The sequence below is a fragment of the Oryctolagus cuniculus genome, chromosome 5, assembly GCF_051225735.1.
Source record: "Oryctolagus cuniculus isolate XC-2025 breed Fujian yellow rabbit chromosome 5, ASM5122573v1, whole genome shotgun sequence".
Lineage (NCBI taxonomy): Eukaryota > Metazoa > Chordata > Mammalia > Lagomorpha > Leporidae > Oryctolagus > Oryctolagus cuniculus.
Window position 1 is genome coordinate 145,195,713 of NC_142871.1, and position 21,218 is coordinate 145,216,930.

A 21,218-nucleotide genomic window follows, 5' to 3' on the forward strand; every position below is an offset into this window, starting at 1 on the left:
CTCAAGATTATTAACTGGGAAAAAGCAAGGTCAAATGCTGAAGGTCTACATGAAGCAGGTTTATGATACAAGTTGGGGCGGGGGAAGTGGGGAGGAACAAAGCATGAGGACAGTAAAATGGCATGAAAAATAAATCAACTGACACAACAATTGTCCAGCACATAAAAATATAAGTAGGGATGATTGTTTGACCTGGTGGCTAAAATGCTTGCATCTGATACAGGAGTGCCTGGGTTTGATACTGAGCTTTGATTCCTGACTCCAGCTTCTTGCAATTGCAAACCCTGGGAGCAGCAGTGATGGCTCAAGTAATTAGGTTCCTACTACCCACATGGGAAACCTGGATTGAGTTCCGGGCTCCTGGCTTCAGCTCAGCAATCACGGCCACTGTAGGTATTTGGGGAGTGAACCAGTAGATGGGAGCTCTCTTTCTAACTCTCCAAATAAATAAACAAAAATAAAAATAAGTTACATGAGCCAATTTCAGCTTAGCTTACGTCCAAATTATTGCACGTACTAAGCAGGACTTGAATTAACCTATTTATTTAACTGGTAAACTATTATTTATGCTAGCAAGGAGAAAGAGAATTATTAATAACTGTCCTGTTTGCATTGCATTTTACAAATCATTAACTCCTCACAATACTCAGGAAGGGTAGGTATGAATTGTGACTGATAAAGTGACTGGGGCTCTAAAAAGGCTAAGTCATTTGCCCAAGATGTGGTAACTAGTGAGTGGCAGGTTCTAGGACCGCCTATATTGACACCCAAATGGTGAGGCTGCAGTTAATGTATAATCAGTAACTTATGCTGCAGGACACAGGTGATCAGTGGCTTCCCCACTCTGATCTGCATGGTTTTTATAAACTCCCAGAATTTATCACAGCATACTATTTTCCCTCAAGTTTTAGTAAAGTATCGGCACACAGTACATTTTTGTACTTGCTAAATTATACCTGTGTCGACACTACTATTCTCAGACTAATGGCTTTTTAAAAAAATTTTATTTTATTATAAAGGCAGAGAGAGAGTCTTCCATCCTCTGGTTCACTCCCCAGATGGCCGCAATGGCCAGAGCTGCATCGATCTGAAGCCAGGTGTTTCCTCCAGGTCTCCCATGTGGGTCCAGGGGCCCAAGGACTTGGGTCATCTTCTACTGCTTTTCCCAGGCCATAACAGAGATGGATCAGAAGTGGAGGAGCTAGGACACGAACCGGCATCCATATAGGATGCTGGCACTGCAGGTGACGGCCTTACCCACCTACGCCACAGCACCGGCCCCCAGGCTAATAGATTTTTAGGTCCCTTTCCTTATTAGTGATTCTTTCAATTTAATAAGAATTGTTTAATTCTATTAGTTTCCATTTTGGTCAAAGTATGATTGTTTTTAAAATTCTAACGAAACCCTAAAGACTACAGGCCTTTGTTAAATAAGCCAATAAGGTATGAATAGATGTGTCAACATAATATATATATGTATTAACTGGGTAACTTTGATAAATATTATATATCACACTTTTACTGATACCCACGGTAACTTCCTTGTGAAAAATTAGTCTCTCTGACTTCCACTAAACATATAAATATGATTTTAGGAAACTGTCAAGTTCATTTAGTTAGTTATGGTTGGTTGACAGAAGGGAACTCAGATGTATTATACTTAATATTGTTTTACTCATAACTGGGAAGAAATTTGAAAAAACCAAAATGGAACATAAGAAAGTAGAAAACAGTTATCCTGTGCTTCTGGACATTTCTCCTTTCCAAACTTAAATAACTGTTTTGAAGTGTTTAAGGAATAATAACTGTTCTCCCATCTCTACAAATATACATTGATGTTAGCATTTTTCATCACTGCTCAGCTACTCATTATAGGAGTAACAGATGCAATCAGTTCCCTACCATGGATATTTAGATTATTTAATTCCATGTAATATTTATCTTCTATATATTTGTCTCTATGCACTTTCCTATTGACTTTAAGGGCAAAAAAAAAAGAAAAAAAGAAAAAAGAAAGAAGGAAAGAAGGAGGAAGGAAGGAAGGAAGGAAGCAAGCAAGAAAGAAAAAACAAAGAACTCAGTTGTTAGGTCCTCTAGCAATGCACAAGTCCCTTTTTCAACAGCTCCCACAATATTGTCCATTATTCTTCTTAGCTTTGACAAGGTCAACAGGGGGAAAAAGCCTCCTGTTTAGTTAATTTCCCTTTAACAATTTATTGCCAGTTTGTATTTACTCTTTAGTATGGTGGCTATTTAAATTCTGTGCTTATTTTTATAAATCAACTGGTGTAGGCATTCCTTTTTTTTTTCCTGTTAACTTAAAAATGCTCTAATTCAGGATATTAACCTCTGGCCTATGTTATAAATACTTCTTAGGCTGTCATTTACCCTGCAGTCTTATATTGTTCTTTGTTATAACACATTTTTGGTTTCTAATGTTCAAATATTTTCTTTTCCTTTATGATTTTTGCATAGAACACATTGGACTTCTAAAATAATTTTTTTTTAAGATTTTTTATTTATTTATTTGACAGGTAGAGTTACAGACAGTGAGAGGGAGAGACAGAGATAAAGGTCTTCCTTCTGTTGGTTCACCCTCCAAATGGCCGCTATGGCTGGAGCTACGCCAATCCAAAGCCAGGAGCCAGGTGATTCCTCCTGGTCTCCCATGCAGGTGCAGGTGCCCAAGCACTGGGGCCATCCTCCACTGCCTTCCCGGGCCACAGCAGAGAGCTGGACTGGAAGAGGAGCAACCGGGACTAGAACCCGGGGCCATATGGGATTCTGGCGCCGCAGGCAGAGGATTAGCCAAGTGACCCATGGCGCCGGCCCCAAAATAATTTTCTATCACTACATTATATGGGATTCACCCGGGTTTTATTCTACTTATGTTGTTTTCATTTTTAATAGTTTAATTTCAAACTTGAGCTGTGCCCCTCACCAACTGGGTGACTCTGGTCAAGTTCTTGATTTCTTCATCAGTAAAACAGGAATATCAGTTGCTACCTTACTGGGTTGTTGGGCTGATTTAATATGGGGGTGCTTCCAAAAGTTAATGAAAAATGGAATTAAAATAATTTTGGTGCAAATATATTTGAAATCTTTGCATCTAATGGGTCTCCAGTGATTCTTGGAAAATGTGTATTATGAAAATTCTGCATGAACTTCAATTTTTTTTGCAGCAAAATAAATTTTATCTGTAATTTCATTCCCCATGAACTTTTTTTTTTTTTAAGATGTTTTGATTTATTCGAAAGGCAGAGTTACAGAGAGGTGTTCCAGCCCTGGTTCACTCTCCAAGTGGCTGCAATGGCAAAGCTGATCCGAAGCCAGGAGACAGCAGCTTCTTCGTGGTCTCCCACACAGGTACATCTTGGGCCATCTTCTACCACTTTCCCAGGCCATAGCAGAGAGCTAGATTGGACGTGGAGCAGCCAACACTCAAACCAGTGCCCACATGGGATTCCGGCACTGCAGGCAACAGTTTTACTCGCTATGCCACAGCCCCCCTGCCCATGAACTTCTGAAGTGCCATCACATAAGGCAATACAGGTGAAACACTTATTACAGTGCTCAGCCAGTCTAAGTCTAGAATATATTTTATTTGTTATCTATTATTAATGTCAGTCCTTAAATTTTTAATCAACTATAATTAATTTTGGTGCAAAGAAGAATGTCATCAACTAATCATTCTTCCTTCAAATAGTTGCCCCATCCTTGCATAAATTCTCTGAGGAAATTCAACTTAAAAGATAAGAGACGAAGGGGAGAAAGCACTTGTTCTTAGGGAGATTTTTGAAAGGAATCCTTCCCTGCTATTTTTCTAGCTCCCACAAAGGTCTGACTTATACTGTGCCATCGACAAAACATAATGCTGGTGACTCTCTGAAGAGTGAGAGACGGAAAAGGCAGATAGAGTGTGGTGTGCATGTGTGTGCACATGCATGTATGTGACATGCATGTGTGTACAGGTGGCTGATGAGAAGAAAAGAGTATTGTTATTTGGGTCAGGGCATGCCAATACATACTGTTGAGTATAGGAAAATATATTCCATTCTTTTGTAACATTAAGATAGAAAATTACAGAGGAAAAATACAATAGAATAGATCACATCAATAAAATGAATAGGACAAATTCTACAGAGTTTGGTTCTTTTTTCCATTCTGGGGTCTTTTTAGCTGTGAATCTGTGGATGGAGCCAGACTTAACCAATTCTTTGGTTGAGTGACCTTCAGCGCACACTGATAGAGTAAGAACTATTAAAAAAAGCGCCACAGCCTAAAAATGCACGGTAGATTCTTTATACAGTCTCTTCCTCTTTAAACACCAGCTGCTGTGAAACCCAAATGTTGTCTCCACCCTGGGAGAGACAGAGAACAGGAAGCATCAAAGACCCTCACATGGGCTCTTAGGAGACCCCAATTTATCCCAAAACCTGAGGTGGCTGCTGTTTCTTTTTTATTTTTAAAACATAACAGCATAGGAAAACAAGACTTATCAATTCCTTTTTTGAACTACAGTTTTTTTAAAAAGCTGTTTACGCTGAATAGTGGGAATCAGGGAATTCAAATAGTTCATGGGTGGATCCCATAAAAGATGCAATATCCCCACCCTAAATGTTTCCCAACTACAGTTCACACTCAAACAGAATGAAGTGCTATTCGTTAGGGGAAAGCTCACTAGCCCAGCAGGGAAGGCTCAGAAATCCTGTAGGATGTAGGAGGATCTAGGAGTATCTGTTTCAATCCCAGAAGAAACAAGCAAAGCCACAATCCAAGAGGCCTGTGGCTTTTCAGCAGGGCCAATGCCAGAGAGGAGGCGGCCACTCCACAGACTGAGCTCCACAAACCTGGGTTGATGAATCCACACAGCAAACCTGACTTCAGTGTTAATAACCATGACCACTATGCCAGTTTCCTCCGTGCCTATCCCCTATGACCATATAGATAAGCCTTCAAACACAGGCACGCTGAAAACAACCCGTAACACAATATGAGAGCAGCAAAGAGAGCTCCTGTATGGGATTTCTGCGAGCAAAGTCACAGACCTGAGCCACCCAAGCCTGAGTCAGACAGCAGCATCCCCTGTGGGTACCATTTAGTGTCCAGCTGCTCCACTTCTGATCCAGCTCCCTGCTATTGGCCTGGGAAAAGCAGCAGAATATGACCCATGTGCTTGGGCCTCTGCTACCCATATGGGAAACCTGGAAGAAGCTCCTGGCTCCTGTCTTCATCCTGGCCCGGCCCTGGCCATTGTAGCCATCTGGGCAGTGGACCAGCAGATGGAGGATCTCTCTCCCTCCCTCTCTCTCTCTCTCTGTAACTCTTTCAAAATAAATAAATAAATCTTAAAAAAAAAAATAAAGGAAGGAATATGCACCGGGTTCATATGCCTTATGTTTGGTTAGTAAAGAGGCACTGGATAGAATTGTACCAGTGGCTGTGTTCTGGAAAGTGAGAGAATGACAGGGCAGGGCATAGCCCTGTGTTTACTGTCTGCATTAAACAAGGCAGATACACTCAGACCATGGCTGGATGAAACACCAAGCATGGCCATGCACACAGACCTGACATAAACACAGTGGAATTCCCAGTGTTCTAACGTACAGAATGGGGGAGAGCATTCTAGATTTGCACATATCAACAATTCCATCAGTTTAAACCAAGCCCCCCGTTGTCCTCTTATCCAGCTCCTTTCTGGTTGCAGTTACAGTGAAATAAGAAAGAAGGCAGGGCTCAGTATTTGTGACCTGGAATTCCTGGGCATGCTTCCTTGTGAGGGTGTTTTTCCATTTCTAAACAGGGCTGACAGCACAGTGATTTTGATGAGTCTGGACTTGGCAGGTGGCCCAGCTCCAAATCAGAGCACCTGGACAGTGCAAGACTAGACGGGTCCTTTGCACGTACCTCCAGGGGTGAGGACGCCTATCTTGGATGAAGCCTAAGTACATTCCTTTTCTCAAAAGCCTCCAGTGGGTGGAAGTGCCGTTCTCAAAAATTGTATGTAGGGACTTCAAACTTGGTTTAAGTAAATGATCAAACATTTCTAAGATCAGATAAAGAAATGAAGGCTTTAAGGCTTGACTCAACAATACAAGATTAAAGTTTTAATCAGCTACAAAATTTGCCAGTAGTAGGCTGGTCATAGGAACCTGAGAAACTAGGCAGTGAGGGTAAATGTAGACCAAGGGGCCCTTTCCAGCGTGGCCTCCAAGAGCTATCAGCGTTACAGTCCTTGGATCTCCTGCAGCACGGCATGGGTGACTCACCCAGACGGCCATTCCCACCCAGTGACAGTGCTGGGGCTGGGCCCGAGCTTGGCTCTGCTTCTGTTGCTGGATAAACTGGCTGACTCACCACGGAAGGGTCATGCCACCGCTGGCTTGGGTACTGGAGCCAAGGGTGAGAGAGGAAAACAAAGCCACCTCAGCTGTGTAGCTCATCTTAGAGCAAGGGCACGCTGCAGTCATTTGGGGTGGGGGGTGGGGACGTATTTTCACACAAAACATTGCTAGAGAAATGCTCTTCATCTTCATCTGCTCGGTGGGGTTTCACACTGTGGCTCTCTGATGAGGCGGCAGGCCGAGCTCAACGGCTCTTTGGGGTTGTGGGGTGCACGATATTTACAGCACTTGTGGGATGTTTCAAAGCAAAGTCCAGATCAAATATAAGTGGTTCAGGACTCTGGAGAACTTCTGACAGGAGGGAGCACGCGGTTCGTAGTGTTCCTGGCGGGGTTCCAAGGCCCAGCACTCCAATGTGCTTTCCTGAATGCAATCTCTCACCAGGAAGAGAGGAGAGGCACGCCTGGGACTGGAAAGTGGACTCCACTGTCTTCACCAGCACCCATAACTGCCCTCCCTCGGCTGCCTCCATGTTTTCCACTGCTCTCCACCCTCTCACAGGCAGCAGGATTCTCTGAATCTCAATTTTCTCTGTAAATGGGGACAGTAATAGTTTCCATCTCTTTGAGTGCTTTGACATTAAAGTAGGTGGATCACACAGTGCTGGGACTACACTGTCTATTACTGTCATCTGCCCCTCTAAATATACTTAACTAAGATAAACGATGTCTCTGGGTGCCGAGCAATACTCCAAGGAATAGACGTGGACAATGAAAGGGAAACAGACAAGAACGTGCAGTTCAGTGGGAATAAAAAACAGAGCAGCAGAGGTGAGAACAAAAAGAGAAACGCAGAGATATACATACGCTTACATATCCACACTTTGTAAAAAATTACCAAGATTAGCTTAGCTCATTTACTTTGAATGTCTTTACAGGATACATTTTTCTTGTCTGACCGCCACTGTCCAATCCTCCGGATTAGCCAATGTTCTCCTTTCCATCTGTGATAACCCAAGCCCGCTCCTTGCTAAAGCTCTCAGCTGCGAGGATGCTACTAGGACTCCCACAAGGTGAGTTATGTTCTTTCAAAAAGCTGTGTCTGCTCCTAAACAGGTCTGTCAGTTGCAGTTCTCTATAGTTATATAATTTCAGCAACAAATGCAATTATAAGAAAGCTAAGCTGGGGGCAAGCATTGTGGTACAGTGGGTTAAGCCACCATTTACAACACTGGCATCCCATATGAGTTGCAGGTTCCACTTTTGGCTACTCCATTTCCAATCCAGCTCCTTGCTAACATGCCTGGGGAAGTAGTGGAAGATGGTCCAAGTGTTGGGGCTCCTGTACCTATGTGGGAGATCTGACTGAAGCTCCTGGCTCCTGGCACAGCCCTGGCTGTCTCTCCCTATATTTTTGTAACTCATCATTTGAAATAAATTAAAAAAAAATTCTTTTTATAAAAATGAAAGCTAAACTGAATGCTTAGGAACAACTTTGTCATGGCGAGTCAGTAAAAGAACTGTCCAATCAGGTATAGGTGACACAATTTGTAGAAGACTATAAAATGAAATAAAAAGATTTAGACGAATCCTGTGTTCAGAATTTCCCCATAAATGTATTTTAAGAGGGCACACATCATTTATAATGAATCCTTTCTTTAACAAACTTTTCAAATATCCAACCACTAGCCCTTCTCATAACTATAGGGGAAACTTTACCAGTTCAAACCTAAGGGCTATCAATCATTAGGTGTTTCCTCCATGTAAAGCACTTGCTGAGTGCTCTTGAACGTAATCACACTTCACTCTCACATACTAATAAAGAGGACGAGGGAGGGATTCGTATTTGGTACAGCGGGTTAAGCTGCTGCTTGCAATGCAATGACAGTGCTGGTTCAAGTCTGGGCTGCTTCTGACCCGGCTCCCTGGATATGTACGTGGGAAAGCAGCAGATGATGCCTTAAGTACTCAGACTCCTGCCACCTATGTGAGGGGTTCCTGCCTCCTGGCTTTAGCCTGGGTCAGACAGGTAGGCTGCTGTAATCATTTGGTGAGTAAACCAGCAGATAGATGATCGATTCTCTCTCTCTCTTCCTTTCAAATGCATAGGATGAAATGTATTATTGCCTCTGGTACACAACTAGAAAACAGCAGAGCCAGGATTTGTATCTAAGAAATCTGTCTCCAGAGCTTACAAATCTGGCCTTCATTCTAACAGAACACCTGAATAGTCAAATAATGGACCAAATACAATATTTTAGAACAAATCAATATGGTAGAACTCTGCTACAAACATTGGTTCTATTGTAGCTACTGTTGGTCTTCAGAATGCAAGCTTTGATGCACAACTGTTTGTATCCTCATTACTTAGCTTCAGTTAAACAGCGTGGCACAGAAATTATTTCTACTGCTGAGTGCACAAAACCTCCACCTCTGAAACAGAATCAAACATGGCTGCTCTCCCTGCAGCAACGGCCCACAGCCTGGAGGGCTCACCTTCTCCTCACAGCCTAAGCCACGCAAGCATTGAGTCAGGTCTACAGCCTTCCTCCTGAGTAGCAGGTGTAACAACGCACAGAAACATACTGCTTCAGCAAATCTGAGTACCAAACCATACAGCAAGAATTGTTACACAAATCCTAAGTCAACAGTTCAGAATTTCTGGAACCAAGGAATGTTTACATTAACACTGACCCCCAGATAGGCCACCAGCAGACTGGTTTGTGCTTTTGATATGAAGGTTTATAGAAAACTAGGAAGAAAATTAAAACCAAGGTTACTGGAAGTTATTATTATCATTGACATGACGCATAACAGGAAAAGAATGCCTTAATTACAAACAGCAGTGAGTGATTTAAACATTTACAAAGGCTGCTCAAGTTTATCAGCAAGGGCTATAATAACTTCATAATTTTAAATGTGGATCTATTATGTGTACATGTATATGAGGTTAGGGGAAAGACATTGGTTTTTGAAGATATGCTGTACTTTATTTAGGTGCCTAATTAAGTTATTTGTTTTCTTTTTAGCCCTAGCACAAGAGTTTTTGCTTCAAACACAGAATTATCTGCCAGATAAACATTATTAAGAGTACCTAGCCAAAAGGTAAAAGGAGAAGGAGAATATATGTAAAATGGAAAGTGCCTCAAAGCACGATTCAATGCAACATGAATGGCTTAACAAACAAGCCTTTGATTTACGCTGAGAAGTTCCCAGGAACAGTTGTGCAGCCAGCATAAAATGGCTGATTCATGCTTTATCAGAGAACTGGAGGGGATCTGAGATCATTCTAGGCCACATCTCCTGCTTTCACGGATAAGGAAGAGATCCACAGAGGTAAGTGTGCCCAAAGCCTAGCTACAGTCCCCAAAACCCCAGTACAATGTATTTTCCTTCCAAAATACTGATGTGACTACCCTAACTTATACTGTTACCTGACACAGTGATAAAACTGAGGATAAATATCAAGTAAGGTCTTCCTATGTGCTGGGTACTGGGTTAAGTAGTTCACACGAACAGGCCATTTACTTCTCGAAGCAAACCCTGTGAGATCAGAGCTGTTATTATCCTGATCCAACATCCGAGGAAGTGGAAATACAGTGAGATTGAGCAACTCATCTGGACTTACACAGATGGCACAGCCAGGATGTGAACCCCGAGAGTTTGAGGCAAGAATCCGAATTCTTCAACTGCTCCAACACACTGCAATACCATTAAACACACTAAAGAATTACGTGAGTGGAAGCTCCTGCTACAGCTTTTAACAAAGAGCAAAACATAATTGAGAATTTCACATTCTGACATATCCCCTGAAGCCTGCAGCCCTTGCTTCTCTTTGCTCTCTCAATCTGTCTCTCTAGACTTGAGAGCTGTTTGGAGAGCCTGGATTCAGTATCAATGATGCCATTATTCATCAAGCCTGACAAATAGGTTGGTTTCAGGAAATCTGTGCTTCCACTTCTCCATTTCCCCTACTTCCCACCAGAGAATGAATGCTTCTTTCTCAACATTCCTATTCACAAAGGAAGAATTACTATTTTTTTAAAGAAGAAAGAGGAAATGGAATTAGTATGGAAAGCAATCAACTAATCTATTAGTAATGAATTTACTAGGCAGATTATTTATAATAAATGAAAACCTGAGAGCACAGCAAACAAGACCTTTATGTTTTGCTAAAGGGAGTGTGTGGGGGGGGGGGGTCACAGTATTTGTATAATAATAGTAGACCTAAAGAAAAAGAAAAATTTCCCTCAAATTTTGTAAATACACATTGTGCCGAGACTGTATTTCAGTGTTTGATACGATCAAGCAACCTAAAATTTAGCAAATATTAGGCTATCAGTATGTCTAAACATAATTTTTATTTTTAAAAATATTTCTGAACATACTATTTATAATGAAGTGCTACAGAAATCCTGAATTTCATAATTTAAGTAATTTCTGTTTTAAAAAAAGGCTAGAGTGGTCTCAGGGCAATAATGAACAACATGAACACAGGATTTATGAAAAAGGAAAAACAATCTTGCACAAGCATTAATCACATTACTCCAACATTCCGTATTTTTCACCACAATAGTCTAAACATCACAGTTCAGCTTTGAGAATTTCCTGCTGTCCAATTTCATTCAACTTGTAGAAAGATCTCCCCTGGTGTCTTCTCAAGATAGGCATCCCCCAAGATACTCAGACCAGTGCTACTACCAGGCTTATTTTAGTCTTGAAAAGCCAAATGAGGAGTCAATTATAGCACCTGCCATTAACCAAAACAAGGTTACTGCTTTAAGACATGCAACAGCCACATGGCATAGGTATTATCATTGCCATTTTATAGAACAGGACTTGCAACTCAGAGAAAGTAAAGAAATGGTCCAAGAGAACCAAAGCATAGATGCTGTGACTCAGCTCAAGTCTGACATCCAAGTCCATGTGCTTTCCTTGACGTCACAATGCTTCTTGCCTGGATGCCTTCTAGGCTCTCCTTTGACTAGACCCTTTCCTCTCCTTTTTCTTTTTTTAAAGACAAGTATAAAGTATATATATTTATGGTTCAGATCATGAAGTTTTTTTTTTAAGATTTATTTATTTATTTGAAAGTCAGAATTACACAGAGAGGAGGAGGAGAGCCAGAGAGAGAGAGAGAGTGCGCGAGAGAAAGCGTGAGAGAGAGCTCTTCCATCTGATGGTTCACTCCCCAATTGGCTGCAATGGCCAGAGCTGTGCAGATCCGAAGCCAAAAGCCAGGAGCTTCTTCCAGGTCTCTCATATGGGTGCAGGGGCCCAAGGACTTGGGCCATCTTCTGCTGCTTTCCCAGGCCATAGCAGAGAGCTGGATTGGAAGAGGAGCAGCCGGGACTAAAACCGGAGCCCATATGGGGTGCTGGTACCGCAGGCGGCAGCTGTACCCACTATGCCACAGCGCCGGCCCCCATCATGAAGTTTTGATACACACACTGGAACAGCTAAATAGGGCTATTTCATTATGCATCAGTACCAAGACTTATCTTTTTGTTGTATTTTTTCCCCCTAGCCTTCACTTTTTATGCCCAGTTTCAGACCCACCTTTACAACACCTTCCTGGACCTGTCCAGATTTTATCCTGAGTCTGTCCAGATTTTATTTTTTGTAGATTTTTTTATAGTGCTTAAAACATATAAAAATTTAAATATCTCACAATGCTGTTTGATATGCATTCCTTCTACTTCCCAACTTATTTTTAAATTTCTCAAGAGCTTTCCTGGGCTTGCAACACAGTAGGGGTTTCATTAATTCTTAGGAATTATTCTGAGGCCATCTGGCTTCCCTGTTTATATAAGAGGAGCCACTGTTAGATATTGGGCTGAGGCTCAGGACGTGCAGGAGGGTAGTCACAGAACAGAGAAGGGAAGATAGACTGGGGCTATATATAGAAAGACTTCCAATGTAGTCCAAAGAATATGATTTTATTTAGTAGGTGATGAGTAGTCCTGAGAAGAACTTGGGAACTGTGTGAGAGAAGCTCTAATTCAGGAAGACATGAGAATGTTTGGCTGCAATCTGAATAAATATCAATCGGACAGGGTGAGAACCCGGGTTTAGGATAGCCACAGCATCTGTGTCCATTTGTCTCTAACATAATTGGAAAGGTTTTACTCTTGCTGATTTAAATCTCAATGCCTTCACTCTGCACAAAAATGCATCTAGCACCCAACAGTCAAGACAGACTGTTCCAGATGCTGTAGAATGCATTATCTAAAGTCCCAAAGGGACAATAAAAGACAAACTAATTATAGCTATCATTAAGAGCTACTGATTCACTTTAATAAAATACATTTCTGAAATGGCAGGAATGATGTCTGGAAAGACTAATTTATTCAATGTGAGCAACTGAAGGAATTCAATTAATAATCATTGTTAGTGTTTGAAAAAATTGTATGTCAAATAATTTTTCAGCAAATTTTCTTTATGTGGCCAAGAAAAAGTCATGCATAAATCCAAATCTCTTAAGAACTATATCTTATCCTTGTTATTTTTTTAATTAAATGAGAAAGTCATTCAGCTGGTGCTTTTGTAAGTAGAAATAAGGAGAAAACACTGAGACAAAATGTCTAGTCCAAATGATATATTGTGTAAAACAGTGTCTAGCATGAATAGCAACATACTGTAATCTTTTTTTAAAAAGATCTTATTTATTTGAAAGGCGGAGCTACAGATGCAGAGAGAGAGAGAGAGAGAGAGATGTCTTTCATCCATTGGCTCACTCCCCAAATGGCTGCAACAGCTGGAGCTGTGAAGATCCAAAGCCAGGAGCCAGGTGCTTCCTCCTGGTCTCCCATGCGGGTACAGGGACCCAAGCACTTGGGCCACCTTCTATAGCTTTCCCAGGCCATAGCAGAGAGCTGGATCAGAAGTGGAGCAGCCAGAACTCGAATTGGCACCCAAATGATATGCCGGTACTGCAGACGGTAGCTTTACTGGCTACGCCACAGCACCAGCCCCAACATACTGCAATACTGAAAGTTGCTTAGAGTAGATTTAACTGTTCTCACAAGTGAGGCAATACATACGCTAATTAATTTGGTTTAGACATTCCACAATATATGCATATTTCAAAACATGTTTTACACAATAAATATAAAGAACTTCTATTTGTCAATTCAAACAAGTTTGTTTTTGTTTTTTGTTTTTTTTTTTTTAAAGATCAACAATCTTAAGAGAATGAGAACACAATCGGAAGGAAAAGAACCAAGAGCTTCCTCCACTAAAACAAATCCTTCCCTCCTAGACGAAAGCAATTGTGATTAACTCCTAGGGAGGCCCAAGGTTAGCCTCTGATGATAAAAAGTCATCTGTGTTGGATGAGATGGGGAATAACATGTCTTGGAGACCAGCAGGTGACATTACCCTGAGGAACATGTCATCCCAGTTCTTGTGACCCCTCAGGACCTGGGAGGGTCCTAGAAACCAACAGTACCTATGCTTTGCTTCATCACGCGACAGTCACGACAGTGGCCATTTATGCTTGCAGGCGGCTCTTCCATTATCTTTCATCTTGAAACATCCTGAAGATACCAACACCCTCACTATTCTTAACTCCTCTCCGCCCCCTCACAGGTGAAGAGCTAGAACGAAGCTTAGTGAGGTTAAGAAAAACTGCCCTAAACTTCTCAGCAAGTGACAGAGCCAGATTCTGAAACAAAATCATACTGATTTGTTAAACCCCCTAGAATTAGAAAGAATAAATCAAACAGTGCAAGAAATGACCACAGACCTAGTGGAAGGAGAGCCGGAGGCCCAACAGTCAGGTACAGAGAGAGTCAACTTACCGGCATATTTTGTAGTGTTAGATTCATCCATGGACCAAAAGCAATAATCAAAGGCAAATACCTGAATGAAAGAATAAAATATTAAATGTAAAAACTAGTTAACTGATGAATATATCAGAATGCCTAAACAAAGAAACTCACTTATGGAGATGAGAAGGATGCCGACTACTGTCTGATTTAAAGTCTCTTATAGGTTTGGTACTTTTGTTAACGCTGAAGTTTCTTTTAAGCTAAATTTATAGCTACATCCTTGTATTAGAGTAAGTTGCTTATGAAAATTACTGTTTATCCAAAATTACTATTTATCCAGAAAATTACTACTTTTCCAGACATCTTAAAAAATTTTTTTTGGCAAAAGATACTTAATGAGAAATAAAACAATGACGTTCTCTTCCAAGTCTACAGTCCCAATGTCTGTTGAAACCTGGCTGGATCTCTTATGGCTTCTCAGGTAACACTAAAAAAACTAACCCTCATTTAAACCAGTTCCTTCCATCTATCCATACTATCATTTCTAGTGTAGCTGAATCTCCAAACTCCTCCCACCCCTATTCAACTTGGCTTCCTTCTCCCTCCTGTTTCAGTAGGCAAGCTCCACCAAGTAACATCAGTAAGTCCACAACCCACTCTCCCATGTCCATTTAGATACTAGATCTCAGGAATGGCTGATGTCTCTCCATAAGGACTCCCATCTAACCACTGTTTCCCATGCATATTACCACTGCATGAATTCCAGATTTCATTATCAAACGCAGAGCAATATCTCCCAAAGTGTGTTCCAAAAAACAGTAACTCCATGACAAAGTCCATGGGAAAAAATTAAAACCTGTTGCACATGGGTGTACAATCTTATTCCATTTGAGATTGTTGGTGCAATTCTCAATATTGAAGGCTCTGAAAAGTCCTCCAGTAAAGAAACTCACTCAGGGGCCAGCATTGTGGCACAGCAGGTAAAGCCGCCACCTGCAATGCTGGCATCCTATATGGGCACCAGTTCAAGTTCCCATGCACTACTTCCAATCCAGCTCCCTGTTAATGGCCTGGGAAAAGCAGTGGAAGCCAGCCCAAGTGCTTGGGCCCCAGCCACCCATGCAGGAGACCCAGAAGAAGCTCCTGGCTCTTGGCTTCGACCTGGCCCAGCCCTGGCTGTTGCAGCCATCTGGGGAGTGAACCAGAGGATGGAAGATCTCGCTTTCTGTCTTTCCCTGTTTCTTCACAACTCTTTCAAATAAACAGATGAATCTTACAAAAAAAGAAACTCAATTGTTGAGCTTTTTTTTGGGGGGGGGGGGAGACCCTTGTTTGGGTCTTGATACTGGTGGTGTTTCTGAGAACATCCGTTAGCAAACTCTGGCCAATGACTCAGCAGCCTCTTTCCTGGGCTCCTTGCTATACTAGCAAGCAGTCTTTTGTTCTCTTGCAGTTTAAATCATAAACTGCAAGTCTCCCATGGACAGGGATCCTTCCATGCTTCATCCTCCCCAAGGGATGTCAAGCCCTGGGGCACAGCACCTATGCTCTGTGGCCTGGCCTTTGAGAATGGTCACAAGGAGGCCCTGTAGCTGAATGGCCCAACTCCCTCATGCTCCAGCAGAATGTGCCCTTTCCTTGGAATCACTAGGGACAGTGTCCCCCTCTGTCTTTGTTCTCTTCATTTCTACCCTCTGAAATATTTCCAACTTCCTAAGGCCCACTTCAATATACTTTTCTTTCAGGAAGCATTCCTGGGTAAATCCATAGGAATTTTCTTTTCCTTCTCTGAAATTTCACAACATTGTTTAACCTTTTCTAGGGCTCCAATCCCAATTACTCCATTTTTCACCTACTGTGCATATGATCTATGTACATGCTTTATCTCTACTTGTCTCCTAAGTTCCTTAAAGGCAGGAGCCACAGCTAATTCATCTTTGAAGCCGGCGATATCCTTAGCAGTAGTTTTATAATTTCTTATCGAATGATTAATGGCATTGAAAACTTGCAAGGAAGCAGGCACCGAAGAGGAAGCTATGCTCTGAATAGTTTCAGAGCTACGTCTACTTAATTTTGATGCTTTTAAAACTGATTCAGATATACTAGTATATGATGCACATAACTTACATCATCAATCCTGTCTCCAAACAAAATTTTGTTACTTCTACAATCATTTGCTCTGGTCTTACAATGACCGAGTTTCAGAAGAATAGCTATGAAACAACAGTTTCAGCCAGCAGAGTGTGGAATATTTACTGCATTTCAAGGGCTGTTCCAACGACTCAAGAGACCACACAGGCATAATCCAGTTAATCTTACTGCCTCTGGGCAGAAATGAACTTCAACACTTCTCCTGAGAGATGAGGATCTGTCTTGTTTTAAAACATTTCCAGAAAAGGAGATTCCACAACCTCCCTCTAATGGTATCTTATAACACTTAACTCTCCCTCCCAGGGCATTTTCTTTTCTTTTTGTCTTAAGTCAACTCTCCTGACTTTAAATGGTCTATAGAGGATATTTCTTAATGGGTATCTTTACTGTTCTCCTTTAGAGTCCCATTCAATTGCAACAGTGCTATATGTAGTGCAAAAATCATGTATTTCCTATTTCCTAATTTGCATGCCTCCCCCACACTTATTTTTAAGTTTGCAATTCTACATACTGAATGTTACAAACCTTCAGATTTACATGCATAGTAAAGCTACTTGAACTAAAATGAAATTCACCCCTAATTTTGAGGGCCAGTCTATCAGTAAGAATTATTCTAAATTCTATGACCACCACCATTTCTAACAATCAAATGGTCACTTAAAACTGTTTTTAACTAATAAAAACTAGGCTAACCCTCCGCCTGCGGCGCCGGCACCCTGGGTTCTAGTCCTGGTTGGGGCGCCGGATTCTGTCCCGGTTGCTCCTCTTCCAGTGTAGTTCTCTGCTGTGGCCCGGGAAGGTCGTGGAGGATGGCCCAAGTGCTTGGGCCCTGCACCCGCATGGGAGACCAGGAGGAAGCACCTGGCTCCTGGCTTCGGATCGGCACAGCGCGCTGGCCGTGGCAGCCATTTGGGGTGTGAACCAATGGAAGGAAGACCTTTCTCTCTCTCTCTTACTGTCTAACTTTGCCTGTCAAAATAAATAAATAAATAAATGAATAAATAGTAAAGCCCTGCAAAGGAAATACAGCACTGATAGATCCAACAGTTCTTTCCTTGCCAAATTCTGGCCTCTGCTTGAACTGAGTTATGTCTTGAATTTAAAAATCTTTGATCACTGGTATTTTAGAATGGTGATTCCTCAAACCATAAACAGTATAAGATATTTTTTTCCTAAACACTTACTAAGAAGAAAGCTATACTCCACCAATCTTGAGTGATTTACCACCAAACTCAAAGCAAGTGAACATAAATTTCTTTTTAAAGATTTATTTATTTATTTGAGAGGCAGAGGCAGAAAGAGATCTTCCATCTGCTGGTTCACTTCCCAAAGGGCCTCAAGGGCCGGAGCTGTGCCGATCCCAAGCCAGGAGCCAGGAGCTTTCTCCGGGTCTCCCACATGGATACAGGGGCCCAGGGACCTAGACCGTCTTCTACTGCTTTCCCAGGCCATAGCAGAGAGCTGGATCGGAAGTGGAGCAGCTGGGTCTTGAAAGGGCGCCCATATGGGATGCCAGCACTGCATGCAGCGGCCTTACCCACTACACCACAGCGCCGGACCCAGAAAAATTTTTATTTTTGTTTACTCTTAACTACAAGTGATCCCCTAATCTTTCTCTTCTATGAAATCTTCCACTGCTGCAGCCTGGCACTGCTTCACCTACGGTCTCAACATACGCCTTTGGTGACAGGGCAGTGTCCATGGGATTTCATGCAGGGCAGCCTCTGCACATAATATTTTTCCAGTTAATTCACAGATTGCCAAGGGAAGGAGCTGGAATGCAGACAAGAGCATTCAGTGCATGTGAGCACTGTTAGGACTAAGGAGTCCAGGCTCAGGATGTATTTTTAGAAGTTGCATTACTTTCAGATGCTTTTTCTGGGGGCAGCTGGTTCCTTCAATGGTCAAATACAGATGTGGTTGCAGGACAAGCACCAGGATCCCTGTCAACACCAACACTCCTTGGGTCAGGTCGATAAACAAGTATGACCACGGCAAGTTTAATTTTCAGTTTTCACAGAAATTACAACAATTATTTGTGTGTCACCAGAAAAATTTATATCCATTACTAAGGCAGTTTTAAAGATGTTTATTCTTTGTTTTAGGAAATCTGATCATGTCCCTTATAATCTTTTGAGTGCTAAAAATGAACTTTTCATACACAATTATCCTTTTCATGGCCAAAATTTATTTGTAATTGAATAACACAAGAGTTACTAGTTCTTCTTCTTCTTCTTTTTTTTTTTTTTTTTTTTTTTTTTTTTGACTGGCAGAGTGGACAGTGAGAGAGAGAGACAGAGAGAAAGGTCTTCCTTTGCCGTTGGTTCACCCTCCAATGGCCGCCGCGGCCAGCGCGCTGCGGCAGGCACACCGCATTGATCTGAAGGCAGGAGCCAGGTGCTTCTCCTGGTCTCCCATGGGGTGCAGGGCCCAAGCACTTGGGCCATCCTCCACTGCCTTCCTGGGCCACAGCAGAGAGCTGGCCTGGAAGAGGGGCAACCAGGACAGAATCTGGTGCCCCAACCGGGACTAGAACCCGGGGTGCCGGCGCCGCAAGGCGGAGGATTAGCCTAGTGAGCCGCGGTGCCGGCCGAGTTATTAGTTCTTACAGCACTTTTTATTTCCCGATACAAAATCCATTGACATTTCTTTTTTTTTTTTTTTTTTTTTAAGCAATTTTTTTTTTTTTTTTTTTTTTTTTTTTTGACAGGCAGAGTGGACAGTGAGAGAGAGAGACAGAGAGAGAAAGGTCTTCCTTTGCCGTTGGTTCACCCTCCAATGGCCGCCGCTGCAGCCGGCGCACCGCGCTGATCCTGGCAGGAGCCAGGAGCCAGGTGCTTTTCCTGGTCTCCCATGGGGTGCAGGGCCCAAGCACCTGGGCCATCCTCCACTGCACTCCCTGGCCATAGCAGAGAGCTGGCCTGGAAGAGGGGCAACCGGGACAGAATCCGGCGCCCCAACCGGGACTAGAACCCGGTGTGCCGGCGCCGCAAGGTGGAGGATTAGCCTATTGAGCCACGGCGCCGGCTTCATTGACATTTCAAAAGAAGTAAAATCATTTTCTTGACAGTTATTCCTTAAAAACTGACCACCCTGGACAAAAAGAAAAACATTTGTTTTCAAAGAAATTGTAATAGAGAAATATGTATTTAAGATTGCTAACTCATTTCATTAGGATTCCTAACGCTTATTTAATGTATTCATTATGAAGCCACTCATATCTTAACTGGAATATGAGAGAGAGGGAATTTCTTAATGCACATTTTTGTTAAATCAAATGGAAACAAAGTATAAACTTTTATATTTCATCACTGACCACCCACCAACACTGTAAGAACATTCAGTGTAAAGGCATTCACACATTTTCAACTAGAAAAAGAGCCAAAAGTACAGATGGTCTTGCGTTGTTCTTTAAGTCTGAAAGCCATTGTCTTCAACAAAATTCCACTCCACCTTTCCAGATTCACACTCTTTCCCCCTGGCTGCATTCGTAAAATCACACAAGGGAACCAGCTTTCAATTCCCTGCAGCTTGCCATTCATCTGCTCCACCTTCAACAGCCTCTTCCACGTGGTAGCTTTGCATTTTTTTGAACCACTGAACATCCAGTAAAGTCACTAAAGCTGTTTTTAATAAGACAAATGTGCTGAGTGATCCATGAGCAGGATATGGCATAGCCCAATTCCACTCCTATCTAAAAATCCTATCACTGATGACATTTCATCAAAATTTAATCTGCAGTTTTAAAAAAAACTGTAATAAAAATTTTAAGAAATAAGCATCTTACATGTTTCTTGGAGAAACAGAAGCCTCAATGTTCTAAGAAATGTGATGTATAATCATGTTCCTAAACCATGATAACCAAATGTGCAGGCACTTCCAACTGTATCACATCTGTAGTCTCTCACTGACTCTTAAAAAAAAAAAAGGATTTATTTATTTGATAGGCAGAGTTACAAACAGAGATATCTTTCATCTGTTGGTTCAGTCCCCAAATGGCCACAATGACTAGGGCTGGCCAGGCTGAAGCCAGGAGCCTGTATCTCCATCTGGGTCTCTCATGTGTGTGGCAGGGGCCAAGTACTTGTACTATCTTCCTGCTGCTTTCCTAGGCACATAGCAGGGAGCTGGATCAGAAGTGGAGCAGCCGGGACTAGAACTGGTACTCATATAGGATGCCAGTATCACAGTAACCTGCTGTGCCACGTTGCCAGTTCCTTTTATTCTCTCTGCTTTCATTAATGTGTCCTTCAATCATAAATAGTTTATTCTAGAAGGCCACTAACAAAAACCACCTGCCACTTCTTTCAGCTGTAGGTGCAGCAGGGAACTCAAACAGAGTTTAGATGTTTTCTGCCCACTAGTTGCTTACAATCTAGTTAAAAAAATTATTTTTGGGGGAAAATATTTTTTCAAAATAATTTTAATACCTCACAATCCTTCCCAACACAAAATAACTAATCTGAAAAGATAATTTTATTTTATGCAAAAATTCCAAACATACACATCAGTTTTTGTGAAGTGAGACAAAGCTGACCCTCTTTCAATTTCTCTTCATTAAAAATCTTTCAATGTCATCTCAAATGTCAATCCCTTATGAAACTTTTATGAAGGACAATACTGTTTATTATTCTGAATTCCACGTCTGTCTAATACGACTCCAAGTGTGTATAAGCATGAGAACATAAGGGAACCTCCAAAAGTTCATGTAAAACCGAGTTAAAAGGTAAGTTTACTGCAAAATTTTTTTGAAATTCATGCAGTTTTTTTAAAAGATGTATTTATTTATTTGAAAGTCAGAGTTACACAGAGAGAAGGAGAGGCAGAGGGAGAGGTCTTCTATCTGCTGGTTCACTCCCCAATTGGTTACAATGGCCAGAGCTGCGCCGATCCAAAGCCAGGAGCCAGAAGCTTTTTCCTGGTCTCCCATGCAGATACAGGGGCCCCAGGAC

The 21,218-nt window shown here is 41.8% G+C and overlaps 1 protein-coding gene across 15 annotated transcripts in view; it reads right to left on the reverse strand.

Moving 5' to 3' along the window:
* Nucleotides 1-21,218, reverse strand: part of KIF13A (kinesin family member 13A) — a 243,766-nt gene that overhangs the window by 99,710 nt on the left and 122,838 nt on the right. For 14 of the 15 annotated variants that reach the window (XR_016234740.1, XR_011388751.2, XM_089334368.1 and 11 more), the window contains exon 4: nucleotides 14,146-14,206. Coding sequence is in view for 13 of the 15 variants with exons in the window: in XM_089334368.1 (XP_089190494.1) it covers nucleotides 14,146-14,206 (61 nt within the window). In the remaining 2 variants the exon portion in view is untranslated. Of the gene's footprint in view, nucleotides 1-14,145; nucleotides 14,209-21,218 lie in introns of all 15 variants that reach the window. The other variant, XM_089334364.1, reaches the window with a different exon arrangement.